General features: G+C 41.1%; 1 protein-coding gene and 1 non-coding gene across 2 annotated transcripts in view; both read left to right on the top strand.

The window, feature by feature from the left end:
- LOC145440182 (uncharacterized) overlaps positions 1-13,583 on the top strand; it is a 39,668-nt gene that overhangs the window by 20,081 nt on the left and 6,004 nt on the right. The window contains exons 23-34 of the mRNA XM_080317759.1: positions 3,276-3,410; positions 3,474-3,656; positions 3,723-3,890; positions 4,312-4,476; positions 4,757-4,934; positions 5,008-5,250; positions 6,599-6,876; positions 7,639-7,751; positions 8,652-8,796; positions 10,118-10,459; positions 10,513-10,613; positions 11,027-11,597. Coding sequence (XP_080173885.1) covers positions 3,276-3,410; positions 3,474-3,656; positions 3,723-3,890; positions 4,312-4,476; positions 4,757-4,934; positions 5,008-5,250; positions 6,599-6,876; positions 7,639-7,751; positions 8,652-8,796; positions 10,118-10,459; positions 10,513-10,613; positions 11,027-11,597 — 2,622 coding nt within the window. The remainder of the gene's footprint in view (positions 1-3,275; positions 3,411-3,473; positions 3,657-3,722; positions 3,891-4,311; positions 4,477-4,756; positions 4,935-5,007; positions 5,251-6,598; positions 6,877-7,638; positions 7,752-8,651; positions 8,797-10,117; positions 10,460-10,512; positions 10,614-11,026; positions 11,598-13,583) is intronic.
- Trnar-ccu (transfer RNA arginine (anticodon CCU)) lies at positions 8,529-8,601 on the top strand. The gene has a single exon. It is a non-coding gene; the product is annotated as a tRNA-Arg (tRNA).

Below are 13,583 nucleotides of genomic sequence, written 5' to 3'. Positions count from 1 at the left end.
GCAGTAGATGATGTGGTGGTAGGACATATCCTTAATGAGTATTCAGAGCAAATTAACACCGAAAACTTCGTTATATATAGCCTATAAAAGACATATAGGTTTATTTGTCCATGGGCGCCTAAATGACTGGCACCGAATGTTCCAGTCTTGGCAATCTGAACCCCAGAAGACGAATTCCATCTGGCGGGGAAAAATTATTTGCCAGTGAAGAAATACCAATTTGAAATCGTATGCGTCTTTTAGTTTAGTACGATTGGGCGACAGGGATATCTAAAGATTCCTGTTGGGCGATATCCTTGTTGGGCGATTCTATATTTTTTGATATAGCAGACAGGAGGTCACGAAATATAACATCATGAAACGAAGTCATACCAATGGGTTCGCCCGCCCAAATATGTTTAATTATTAGTTACGGGCCCTACAGTTTCCAAGACACCTCACAATGTTCACTCTACATTTTGACGAGTCTGCGCACACTCAACAACTCACTGCGCAGACCCTTGGACAACAGTGCGTAACGATTAAAAAAAGGTCATAACTTCGAATTTGTTGTGCGCAACGTAGATTTTCTATGCGCCGAGACCGTGTCAGCACTGCGCACTGCGCAGCTTAGAGGGAACATTCCACCTCACTCAGCTCTACCGGTAAATCTGGTAACGTGAGCAGAGAGGGACAAGAAATTGATAGCAATATATATGCAATTCCCGATCATATTGACCAATTCAATCATTTATTATTGACAGTTTTCGCGCTTCGCGCGTCTAGATGAGTATAGCTGGCTCAGTACATGGACACCCAATGTAGATGACTAATATCAGAAAATAGCGGATAGCCGAAGGGGGGTCTGGGGGCGAAGCCCCCCGGAAGTTTGGTTTATCACCCGATGGGGGGCCCAAGACCAAGGTTTTTTTAGGGGCTGACGAAGTGCTGTTACGTCCCTGGTAACGAATTAATTGTACCTACGGGCACGCCCGAATATGTTTAATTATTAATTACGTGCCCTTTATTTTCCCATACAACATCTCACTCAGCGCTACTGGTAAATCTGATTTCGTGGGCTGAGAGGATAAAAAGTTTATAGCGACTTATATATGTAACTACCACCTATTCATTCATGCATTATAGAACATTTTGGTACCTAGGGCGACCAGGCCACACAAACTTTGCTGGCCATCGAAATCATGCTACGGGGTTCTTGGGAGCGAAGTCCTCAGAAGTTTGGTTTATCACGCTATGAGTACGCAAGGTAATCGTTGTTAGGGGGTTGACAAAGTGCTGTTACGGCCCTCCCTCTGACTCATTGTCTGTATTACATTCCTTACAATATGAGGTTGGGGGCGCTGGAAAACGATTATTTTTGAAAGGGGGCGCTGGAGGAAAAAAGGTTAAGAACCACTGCTATAGAGCATTGACATGTGCTGATCTTGGTAATTTAAGGTATCTTCCGACATTGGGTTTTGAAGTAGATTATTGAAGACATGATATTTGATGCTGTACAAGAATCGTGAAATCCCATTCTTAACGGTGTCTGGTCAATACCGAAAATGCTATTACCGAGAATGCTATTACCGAGAAGGACAATACCGAGAATGGACATTACCGAGAATGGACACCACCGAGAGTGGACATTACCGAGAATGCAATAAATGCAATGCAGGCATGTTATGCATATAAACAGGCCGTGTGTGTGCATCACGGCGTTGCCACATTCGGTATCGATTTTCAGGTATAAATTTCTCGAGAACGTCCGTTACAATAAGCTAGATTTTTGGCATTGGCCATTCTCGGTAATGTCCATTCTCGGTAATGTCCATTCTCGGTAATGTCCATTCTCGGTAATGTCCGCTCTCGGTAATGTCCATTATCGGTAATAGCATTCTCGGTAAGGTCCGTCTCGGTAATAGCATTCTCCGTAATAGTTTGGAACCATTCTTTACAACCTAAAGCCAACGTCAATTAACTAATTTCACTATCGAACAATTGGACAGAGGTCGGGTTGCATTTCAAACAAAAATCAATTTAAAACAAACATGTTTAAAAGATGTTTTTCATTGTTTTTTGTTTGTTTTGTTTTAAGCATGACATCGCGAATATTCAATTGTGGCGTCATATTGGATTGTCATTGACAATTGAAAATATAGGGACAATATAGCGGTTTTGACTAAATATCTGTACTATTGCTGTTGAATCGACTATTTTGAGGGTTCCAACCATCCCATATCGATAAAAGTCGGCTATATCGGGCGGTTATTGTCCGTAGGCTCATACAACATGTTTTTCGGAAAGTATTTATACAATTATGGCATAATTTTACAACTTCAAAAAACAGCTTCTTGGAGGTACAGAACTTCAATATACAATTGAATAGTATATTCATATTGAAATAAACCTGAATATTTTTGGCTGACACTCGTCAGGGGTAATCGTCAGCAACTAGTTGAGAATTCAACAACATCGCTAAGATTGTTGATATACGATGTTCTTTTGAGTTCTCTACTAGTTGCTGACGGTTACCCCTGACGAGTGTCAGCCGAAAATATTCGGGTTTATTTCAATATGAATATACTATTCAACTTCAAAAAAAAAAATTTGTTTTTTTATAAAGGTTTTTGTTTAAATCACTGTTTAGAACTTGTTTTAAACAAAGTGTTTTAAAACACCGTTTGTTTTGAATGAAACCCTAGACATAGGGTTGTAAAAACAGTTTTTTCAAATTTCAATACGATCTCGTGAAATTATTAGATTGCTTGATTAAACAAACGCTGCACGCAAAACTAATTTGACCCAATTCCAACCCTAAGAAGCGAAGCAATTAAAGGAAGGAAAATTCTGGATCTAATTCAAATTTCACTCAGAATCCCATGAATATCCTAGGTTCCTTAAACAAACGCTGCAAAAACTATTGGCTTACTTCCAATCCGTAGAAGCCAAGGTATCAGAGTAGAAAATTTTGGATTTGAAAATAGAGTCTTTCCGGTGAGAAATTTTATCGTGTGGCTATGCCGAAAAAGTTTTGCTCATCTACATGCATTGATATTTATAGTTGCTGGGAATCGAGAGATAGTGCCTTATATATTTGAAATGACTTTGACACCTACTCTATTGGAAGAAGTTTCATTTCACCAAAGAAACAACACGAGTAAATGAGTACTAAAACACTAACACCCGTAGCAACATCTGAAAACCCGGTTTCGTTGGTGTACTCGACATATCCAATATATCCAAATTCGATATATTGATATATGCTGTTTAATAATGGACATTCCTTATTTTAGCATCTGGCGTAGAGAACGGAACACACGTGTCGGTGACATCGAATATTTCTTTCGTATCCGGTACCGGATCGTATCAATTACTCCGCGTTAGGAACTCAGGAGAACCCAATTTCGATCTCATCGGATATTTCCGAGGTGCCGCTTATGCATTAATGAAATTGCTCGGGCTTTAGCCTACAACATATCCCGTTATCACAGACGGTTTGTTGGTGGAAATAGCAATGAAGTATGCAAACTACACATTCGTAGTTCAAACGGATGGGAATGCCACGATATGTATCCTGAACACCGTCCCGTGCCAGAGCTTTAAAGATGAAGTCAACTTGCAGCTGATATTAGCGGATAATCCCGACGATCAAGCGACTATTGCCATACGATCAGGTCTGAATCACCACGCTCGCTTGGCTTAAATCGAATCGAAATATCCAAACTAGAATGTTATATCAGGCATAGTCTTAAACACTACGAAAGTCGGGAGAGGATTGGCATATCAGCTGGTGTTGCCAGCAACCATGGTAAGGAATTCATCATTCACTTCTGGTTTGCTATCATCGGATCAAGAATGTTACAACATGAACGCCGACAATCAATATGAAAAAGCGCAGGCAATACCTTGTAAGTTTGCGTCCTGATTATTCTCATCGAAACTATCTGTGTCTACCCGAATATATTAGCAATTAGCTCATATGCTACAATGCTCCTAACAAACACCCATATTACTGAACAACTGAACAACAGGAATAGCTAATACCAATGGTGGCCAGAGTATTCATAATCAGTACTCGAGTAGAAGTAGAAGTAGAGTCCAGAATTTCTACTCAAATACAAGTATAAATAGCAATTTCCAAGTATTTATATTATAGGCCTACGTTTCTATATGCCTAAAACTGGAAACTCTTAGGGAGAAGTAGGGATATTCTAAAAGCATAACCATCTCAGTCTAAAACACCACACGCTCCACCATAAGTATCGCGAATCAGCTTACATATAGATCTTGCATGAGGCAGAATTTAGGTTGACGTTCCCGCTACTTTAGGCGATTTGGCAAGCGTCGCGCTACATTCCAATTCATCTCGTACCAAGGAGTATTTCTTCTTCGGGGAGTACGGAACCGAAAGTGATGATGAGCTAGTATCCGTGACAAAGGGCAACGCAACAGACTTCACTACAAACGGCATCTTTGATTCAAAAGAGATATTGGGTGAGTCAACAAATTCTGATTTAATTCGCGTTGGACAACAATGGCGTAGCGGGGATTCTACGTATTCCCAAACTAACATGTATGTGTCGGTCGCCCCTGACCAGCGAGCCACGTAATTTCGATTTTAGCTTCTCCCTGTGCGTTATTGATAAACTCGAATATTCTAATCTTTCCATATCGTCGAAATCTGCCACACCTACATGATGTTTTAGGATTATAACTCTTTATGACTCAACATATAGCATGACTTTGTTTTTCTCAACACCCCATATTCATCAAGGAGGATTTGATGTCGCGACACGAAACAAATCCTCACCCGCCGTCCATCCGTTCGTGGAAGCTATCGCGATAGGTCGTAATTTGTATCAAGTGCAATTAAACGCGATCAATTTCGAGGGAGATATCAACTTGAACGGAACGAACATGACATTGAACGACCCCGGAAACTATATCGCTGAGTGAGAATGCAATCTGAGGAGTTCTCGCCTTCCGTTCGTTACAGTGCTATTACGAAATCCCTTACTTATTTAGAATCGCGGTTAGGGAAGATCAGCGCCATGTGTTGATATCATTTACTGATCAGCATGGCAGACGAACGTCACTTCATCGACCGATTGTAACGTGCAATTGCACTGATGGCCAGGGCTCGTGCGTTTTCCCGAAGTTGCCGGAGAATGAAGAATCCGGTGGAATGATCATAGCTTCCGAGGCTGCTTGCTTATGCAGAATAGGTTTTGTCGGTACGACCTGCGCGGAAGTGGAGAATCCGTGCGCGTAAGTATGGCAACCGAAATCACTCTGTGCAGACTTGTACACTGTACGCACTACCCATTTAGTTCGGTAATGTTCTAGTTGGGGATTTTGAAAATAGAGTAGTTTTAGTTCTAGTTCTAGTCGCGGATTTTGAAAATTAAAAAAATTAAAAATAGTTGCTAAGTACTCTGAAAAGTAGTCCGTCTCTGCTTACAGGAGTCTAAATACAGTCTGTCTAGTTTATCTCACTTCCACACTTGTCGATATATGTAAATCTGTACAAAATAAGTGTTCTGAAGTTTTGGAAATGCGCTTTATGCTAGATGCCATATCATTTCGATATCGGTAGAATAGATCGGGGTTATCGAGTGAAGGTGCCAGGTCTCGGTGCTATCGGCATCGGCTCAAATACGATGTCTTGGCTGCACGCCCAGCGGGAAATACATGGGTAGCGTGGTTACAAGCCTGGCCCGACCTGTGTTCAAACCCTCTACGACCGAGATGCCAATGCGGTACTTGACCAATATCTTGACCGATAACTGGCGATATCTCGTCGGTAACTATAAATGTCAAATTTCAATTGTAAAAGCAGATTACTCCTAATGGATTCGCGAATAATTAGGCTATTAGCCTACTCGCGCTATACCTTGTACTATTTGATACAATATCATGCTTCAAATATAAACTATTAACAACTCCGCGTGCAATACGAGGTTTTGTGGCTACATAACGCACTTTGTTGGACAGTATGCTATAGCTGGTTTACAATCTTTCAGACTGTATATAACAGTGTTTCTCACACTTTTTTCGATCGCGTACCAGTAATTTGTCTATTTACTATGCTGCGTATCACCTTGGTGGTGAATCACGTATTTTTATCAAATATTTAACAGTTAATGACGTTATTACTGAATCACAAAATCAATTATTAGCAAGTAAACAATTTAATTTGGCAGATGGACTGATTCCTTTGCACGCACAAGTTTGTATATCGGCGGTATAACATACTTATATAGCACATCGGAGACTATGTCCAGGCTCGTTGGACGATTCCAGCTATCGCTAAGCAAAGCATTTTCGAATGCTAAAATTTATTTCAGTTTCAAAATATTGTTGTTGGTGTTTAAAATAAGCTATTCTCTTGCGCGCGACATCACTATTCCCACTAGATGAAGCGAATTCATCTATCCAACTACAGCAAAATACAGCAAATTTTAAAATAAATATCATTTAACACCATCGAACGTTTCGCATACCACTTTAAACGGTCTCACATACCTCTTTCATTCGAGGCGCTCGATCAATATTACATTCATTCTACCATTTCAAGATAGTCAACTACAATTCAATTCGTCCACTATATTCACAGCGAGATACCGTGCTTCGATGGTGTGATCTGCACAGAAATTTCGGGTTCAGTCAAGGAGGAGTATATCGATGGCGTTCGAACTGAAAAACGGTATCAATGCGGAGCGTGCCCGGATACCTTGGAAAAGGGGAACGGGGAAACTTGCTACCACGACAACCCATGCGTCGTGCCAGAAAGCAACAACTGCACAAACGCAAAGTGCATAAATCTCCCAAGCGGATATGACTGTGAATGCGAAAATGGGTTCACACTGTCCGATGATAAATATGTTTGTGACGGTAATAATTTACTCAAGAATAACCGGTGTGATAAATGTATAGTTCGAGTTGTTAGCCTCGCTAGTATAACGACTATACGTTGTATGATGATTGAATGAGCACATCTATTATAGGGCTTGTTAACTCGGTCGTAATATTAGCCGTACTTCTCAACTTCTCTCAAACGCTGCCTATTAAGATGCTTCCTCGAGATCGTATTAAAACTAGGTTCTCCCGTCGTGCTTACACCGACATGGTGTTTACTACAGAATTAACAAGAGTGACCTCTCTAGGCCTAGGGCCCTAGGCTAAGACATAATGCAAAGACAAAATGCAGTAATTCTACGCTACTATTACTAAATTAAATGTACTAATGCATTCAATTTGTTGAACACAAAAACGAATCCACCGTACAAATGAGTCCAGTGTCACGAAGGCAGAATGACCAGCATGCCGCATGCAGCATGGTCTTCGCCACTCGAGGTGAGGTTGAGTTGTATGGCTCATCAACAGTCGAGTAATTTCACGTTGTTAAAAAGGCACTTTTTGGTTAGGGCGAGAGGTATTGATAGATATATCGAACAAGAATGGACGCACGATCATGAAATAGACAATTTATTGCCGCGCTTATCGTAGATACTGAATATCATGATATCTCGTGATTGAACAAGGAAACAATAAAAATTCATCTACGTACTGTGGCATAATATTCCTACAATCATTTATCAAATTATGCATTCAAAGTCCTGACTAATTCATCATTTAATTTCCCTGCCGATCTAGATTACGACGAATGTGATATTGATGGAGCTGATCTCTGCAAAACGATGTTTGCAACCTGCATCAATAGCCCGGGATCGTTCTCTTGCGAATGTGAGATGGGATACGCCATGAATGTGAGCTTGATCATTCTATATGCCGTTTAATATATATTATATATACATCACATGCTGAGGTCACTATAGGCGTATGATGCGTTCGGAATATTTTGCTCTTACTGAACTCGAAGCAGTTTTATGCGAGAACGCAAGCCACTACACGGACTGTCCGCTAGATGTCTCTCAGGTTTTCGACTCGACAGAGTTATGCAAATGCTGACATGGTGACACAGAATGATTTGGAAGCCGAAACAGACATGCCCAATTATCATCCATTCGTTTCAATCGCTGCATAATGAACCACACAAAAATTCTTCATTATTACATTATCTCGCGATTGTATACACCCACTCTGTGACTCTACGCGGGCAGAGAGAATATCATTAATTATTCAAGACAGAAATTTCGAGCAAATCCGAATCAATCAGATGAGCCTCGCGTTTGGGAAGTATAAGAATCGCTTTCAATTAACCATATAATTATTCCTCTCGATATGATTGGCCCATACTATAATAATGCCACATATGGTGCGATGTTCGCCTCACATCTAGCGACGCATGCTACTGGATCAATATTCTCAAAGCAACCTCCCCAGACTGAGAGACAACTATACGATCGATAGTGGTGCAGTATGAGAGAATATTGATGACAAAACGATGCAGCAAATGTGAACCTAACTGGAAAGAGTTGGCGCGTTTACTCGCGATAAAGAAACGGTGTTAGAGACGAATTTGGATGAGCATGAGGAGTGGAATTCTGAATATTGAAAGCCAACTTAGGCCGTAGGATCCCTGAGCTCCTGTGGCCTAAAGGAGAAGGCGCCGGTCTCCTAAACCGGAGATTGCGGGTTCGAGTCCCGCCAGGAGCCGCTCTTTTAACGATTTCTAGCGTATTTCTTCCCTTTTTCTACCCTTTCAGATATCCAGCGGACTATGCGCCGATATTGACGAGTGCATCAAAGCAAATGGGGGCTGCGACAGGCGTTGCAACAACTTCGAAGGAAGTTATAACTGCAGTTGTGAGTTGGGGTACGCACTTGACGTCGACGGGAAGACATGCAAAGGTTAAAATTTGAGAATAGTTGCAGTCATGATGATGTCCCGTAGTTCTCGCAGTCTACTTTAATCTTGATAATATAGCTGAGGTATATTTTGCTATATATTTACTAATTTGTTACCATAGTGGTATTGTGTGCTTCATTGCATTTCAGGGTAGAATCCTTGCAATAATTATTTTTTGGATCACCTTCAGCCTATATACTTTATTATTGCAAGCGTCGATAAATACTTTATGTTCCTGATCAATTTGCCATCAATTAATTTTCGATATGGTGGTGATGCGTCCCTCATATTGTCATAACCAGTCCATTCTTATTTTAAAGAAGCACATTGTAAGTTGTAACCCCATGTTCACGTTATATAGAGAGATACACAAAATTATGCAGACGCATAGGCCTACATGATCTGTATACAGGTTGTCATATAAACGAATAACGCATCACTAGACCAGGGGTGGCCAACCTGCGGCCGTCGGCACGTAATTCGAAACTTATGTGTTGGCGGCCGTCGACATGCAAATTTGATTTACGAATGAAACCCCGAATTATTGACAGATTTTAATTAATCCTGAAATTTTCTTCGCGCTGCTCACCATTCATTCCGTCTTCATTTTTCGATTTTAATATAATGGCGCCCTTGCAATCTGAGCCCCACAGTACAGATGCGAACAGCAGAGGAAAATGATGCGCTTCATATAGATATACCAACTCGGAACCGTGTGCTCCTCGCCAAAGAAATTTGTTTCTGTTACATTTGGGCAATTGCACTATATTTCCACTACACCGACAATTCTGATGGAAGGTCGCGAAATAACAGCATGCAAGAAAATGACGAATAACAGTCGGCCCACCCAAAGATGCATCATCTTTTATAACTTACCCTAAATTTTCGAAGACACCCCGTCATCAACTCTACCGGTGAATCTGATCACATGGGACGAGAAAGGATATAAATGCTTGTTGGTTATATGTTAAACTACTAATATTAATGACGAAATTCATTCATGAATCTGCATGGCCTGGCCATTCACTTGCTATAACCACTCGCGATTTCGGTGCGTATAGGAAGCCGATAGGAATCATAGATTAGTCCGTAGTTCGCCAGAAATAGACATGGACTGGACAGTTTAACATGGGTCTTTGGTGCCCAGCTAGCTCATTACGACCATGCCCTGGAATGCGACCGTGGGCTACTTGATTAATCGAAATGCGGCCGTGAATAGCAAAAGGGTTGGCCACTCCTGCTCTACACAGACACACAATTGTTGATTTGACTAGGCGTTGATTACGAAGAGTAGCTTAATACTGAAAGATTTGTCGTCTACAGAAATTGACGAATGCAAAGCCTACGGCAAGGATGTTTGCGATCAGATATGTGACGACAGCGAAGTCGGCCAGCCGTTCACGTGCAGCTGCTACGAGAACTATTATCTGCATGATGACTACCGTACCTGTCGAGCCAACTTCACGACGATCGAGCAAACGGAAGGTCCGACGACACGATTTGAAACATCGACCTACAGCACAACAACAACAACAACCCACAGCACACAGTACACAACTGTATCATATACTTCAACGGTCACGCAACAGCGTACCAGTGCCCCTAGCACGCGGGCGGAGACGACTGAATCTACATCTACTGTCGCATTTACGGAAATCGTCACAAGTACGGGTGGACAACGAATTATGTATAATGAGTGTTATCGACTTAATCTTTAGGTATTTACGATATGCTTCCTGACGGATGGGGAATTATAAATGCGTCGGCGGACGAATTCACGAATACATTTCAAAGTTTGCGGATGGATCTGTATTTACAGGTGTGAGGAGTTTAATATTTGTAGATAATAACATGAAAGCTAATGCCCACTTACCAATTTATGTAGTGAATGCAGGCTATACTTTATTATCCATTCAGCACAACGAAGCATTTCACGATTGTGAGAATGTAGTGTACGCATACGATATCTGCGTGTTCGAAGGCAGTCAATATATTTCAGACTGTCTTATATGCTAATCAGATCAGAGCACCATTCCATATATCGTTTTCTTGGGTTCATTTTGTCATAATTTACCGCTATATAGGACTTTATGAAATTGTAATTTGACAGAAAATCATAGCATTTATTTCATTTTCATCTGAGCGATGGGGTTGACCAGTGACCACTTTCAACATTTCCGTAATTACGCCTAGAACCAACGTATAGTAAAAACCAATTAAATTTTTGTTTAGATGCTACGGACATCTAACTTTCGAGACAGGTCTGATGCGTCAAAGAACAGAATCGAAGAATTTATAGACGTTCTATCCCGGCTACTATCTAACCCTCAATCAGGAAGGGCGCTGGCATACCTCATTGCGGTAGATGACAGTCCGTATTACAGCATCTGGAGCAGGGAACAGCATTGCTCAATACTGCCCGATTCCCTATTGGGAAACTATGATCCAACCGAATCTACGTCGTCTGTAACAATCGCTCGAGTCATGCAAGAAAACGAGTCTAATATTAAACGAATTCTCAGCATTCACTCATTTGAGACGCTCCTCGACTCTATCACCGTGAATTTCTCAATGGTTGCACACTTGGTGGCGTTACAAGCGAGAAAAGTCGGGGTCGCTGGAATCGACATTAATTATGATTTTAAGAGCACGCTCGGTGCACGTGATGTTGACGAAATTATGCTGCAATTTCGTAGAGTGAATATCTGTAAAGATTATTCCCGTCGAGTTCGTTCGACCCCGCCTGAAACCAAAAAGACCAAGAGAGTTGAAGTCACGGTAACGGAGAGTAATCTGACTACTGGTGAGCTTACCTATGCAATGATTCATGGTGTCACCTGCACATTCACGATGTATCGACCATATCAGTGGTTCCTAACCTTGTTCCACTCACGTACCATTTGGAGGTTTTATGAAACGCTCGCGTACCACCTACGTAAGTTACGCACGCCGAAGGCGGTCAAAAACGTTTCCACCGTGTTGAGCTGCCGATGGCATAGCGAAACTGAAAATAACTGCTCATTTTAGGGCGCAGTATATGATACCTGTAGTGGATTCATTTGGAATTCTTGTGGTCAAATACATTAAAATGGAATTTGGTTAGATTAGAATCCCAATGCTTTGCGACTAGATCTCTTCCCCGTAGGCCGTCATCGGTGGGATTGCCCCTATCACCGACGACGACGGCTTCAAAAAACTCAAAATCAACCCCTCCTGAACTAATAACTCCCTTCGATCGAAAAAAAAAACAGAATCTACTCGCGTACCACCTGAGAGTCCTTCGTGCACCACTAGTGGTGCGCGTAACACAGGTTGGGAACCACTGGACTATATCAACATGATATTTTTACATCGGAATTTGCTTAGACCGTGAATCTGAATTAGGAAGTTAATTAAGGCCATAAAGTTAAATCAAGAGCAAATTATTAGTCGAAGGTGCATTTGAAAATTTGGCGAATAGATGAAGCTATTTTTGTATTACAATGGCCATACAGCCACAGATACTTCGTAACAAAGTCAGAAAAGTTGACGTTCTCACGTGTTCAATGTAGTGTATTCGATGGCTATTCTCGACGAAAAATCCATTATGTATAGGCACTCATCAGTAAGTAGTAGTATATGCAGACGTGGCTAAAATTATGAGCTAAGATTCTCAAAAGTGAAAGTAGAAGTCAAGCTGTCAATGTCTACTCAGTTATAATTAGAAGAAGCGATTTACATGACATGTTAAAAGTACTGAAACTGGAAGTAAAAAATGAGGGTATGATAAGTACTCTTCTGATTTCAAACAGAAAATTGTCAGCGGGTTCGCATATACTATCAGCAGTTAATCGAAGGTGACTGCTTCCGAAATTGAAAGTTACATCTTCACGACTAATGCAACATGTTTAATGACACAGTCAATAGGTAAAATTTACGAAAATAGGAATAGAATGAGACGTAGTATAGTCCTTGATGTTTTTGCGGCATATACACCGACTCAAGGATATACGCACACACGATCTGTGCATATGCATACCATGAGTGCATGATGTGCAATTGCGCAATGCGCATACGCCGCTGGACAAGGCAGGTACAGATTCAGCCTCGTACGGCTTATAAGTAGGGCAAGTTTTTGTTGCAGTTAAATCCGTGGAAAGATGCATTTATTTTTGAAAAAAGTTAAAAAGTTGCAGAAGTTGCATTTTGCTCGGTTGACTAGAAAAAAAAAGTCAATTTTCCGGCTCAGCTCCCGAAATACCCGTAAAAGCGTTACTTCGGTGCTGATTTACGGTGTTTCAGTCGAATTTGGCCGTGTATTTCACAAAAATCGAAAAAACTTTCATGAAAAATCGAAAAAGTTGCAAAATGTTGCAAAAAGTTGCATGAAAAAAATGGACAAAAGTTGCAAAAAGTTGCACTATAAGATTCCTTCAAACAGCTTAAAACAGCATTCTACATATCTTACGAGTATTTAGGAAGCTGCCGGAAGCTGTAAAAAAAGTTGCAAAAACTTGCCCGTATAAGTTTTCCACCACCCATGCTATCCCGGTAATGTTGAGCGCGAAGCAAGGAAGTCATGGGTACCAATGTTGCTAACCATGTCTATGGTCTGACCCGGCCGGGGACGGAACCCACGACATACCGATCAAGTAGTCGGACACTCCACCATTACGCTATCTTTTACGGTGATACATGGCTTCTTTCGCACAGTTTCTGTGACAAACTCCCTTATAACAGTGCTGCAAATATACCAAAGATCTATTTCATACTTTACATAAAACAAAGTAGATTAGTCTAAAATAACGCC

Source organism: Botryllus schlosseri, chromosome 6 (assembly GCF_051294905.1).
Source record: "Botryllus schlosseri isolate E-star chromosome 6, Bs_hap1, whole genome shotgun sequence".
NCBI classification, from domain to species: domain Eukaryota; kingdom Metazoa; phylum Chordata; class Ascidiacea; order Stolidobranchia; family Styelidae; genus Botryllus; species Botryllus schlosseri.
The sequence above is the reverse complement of the archived record's forward strand: the minus strand, read 5'-3'. Positions and strand labels throughout refer to the sequence as shown.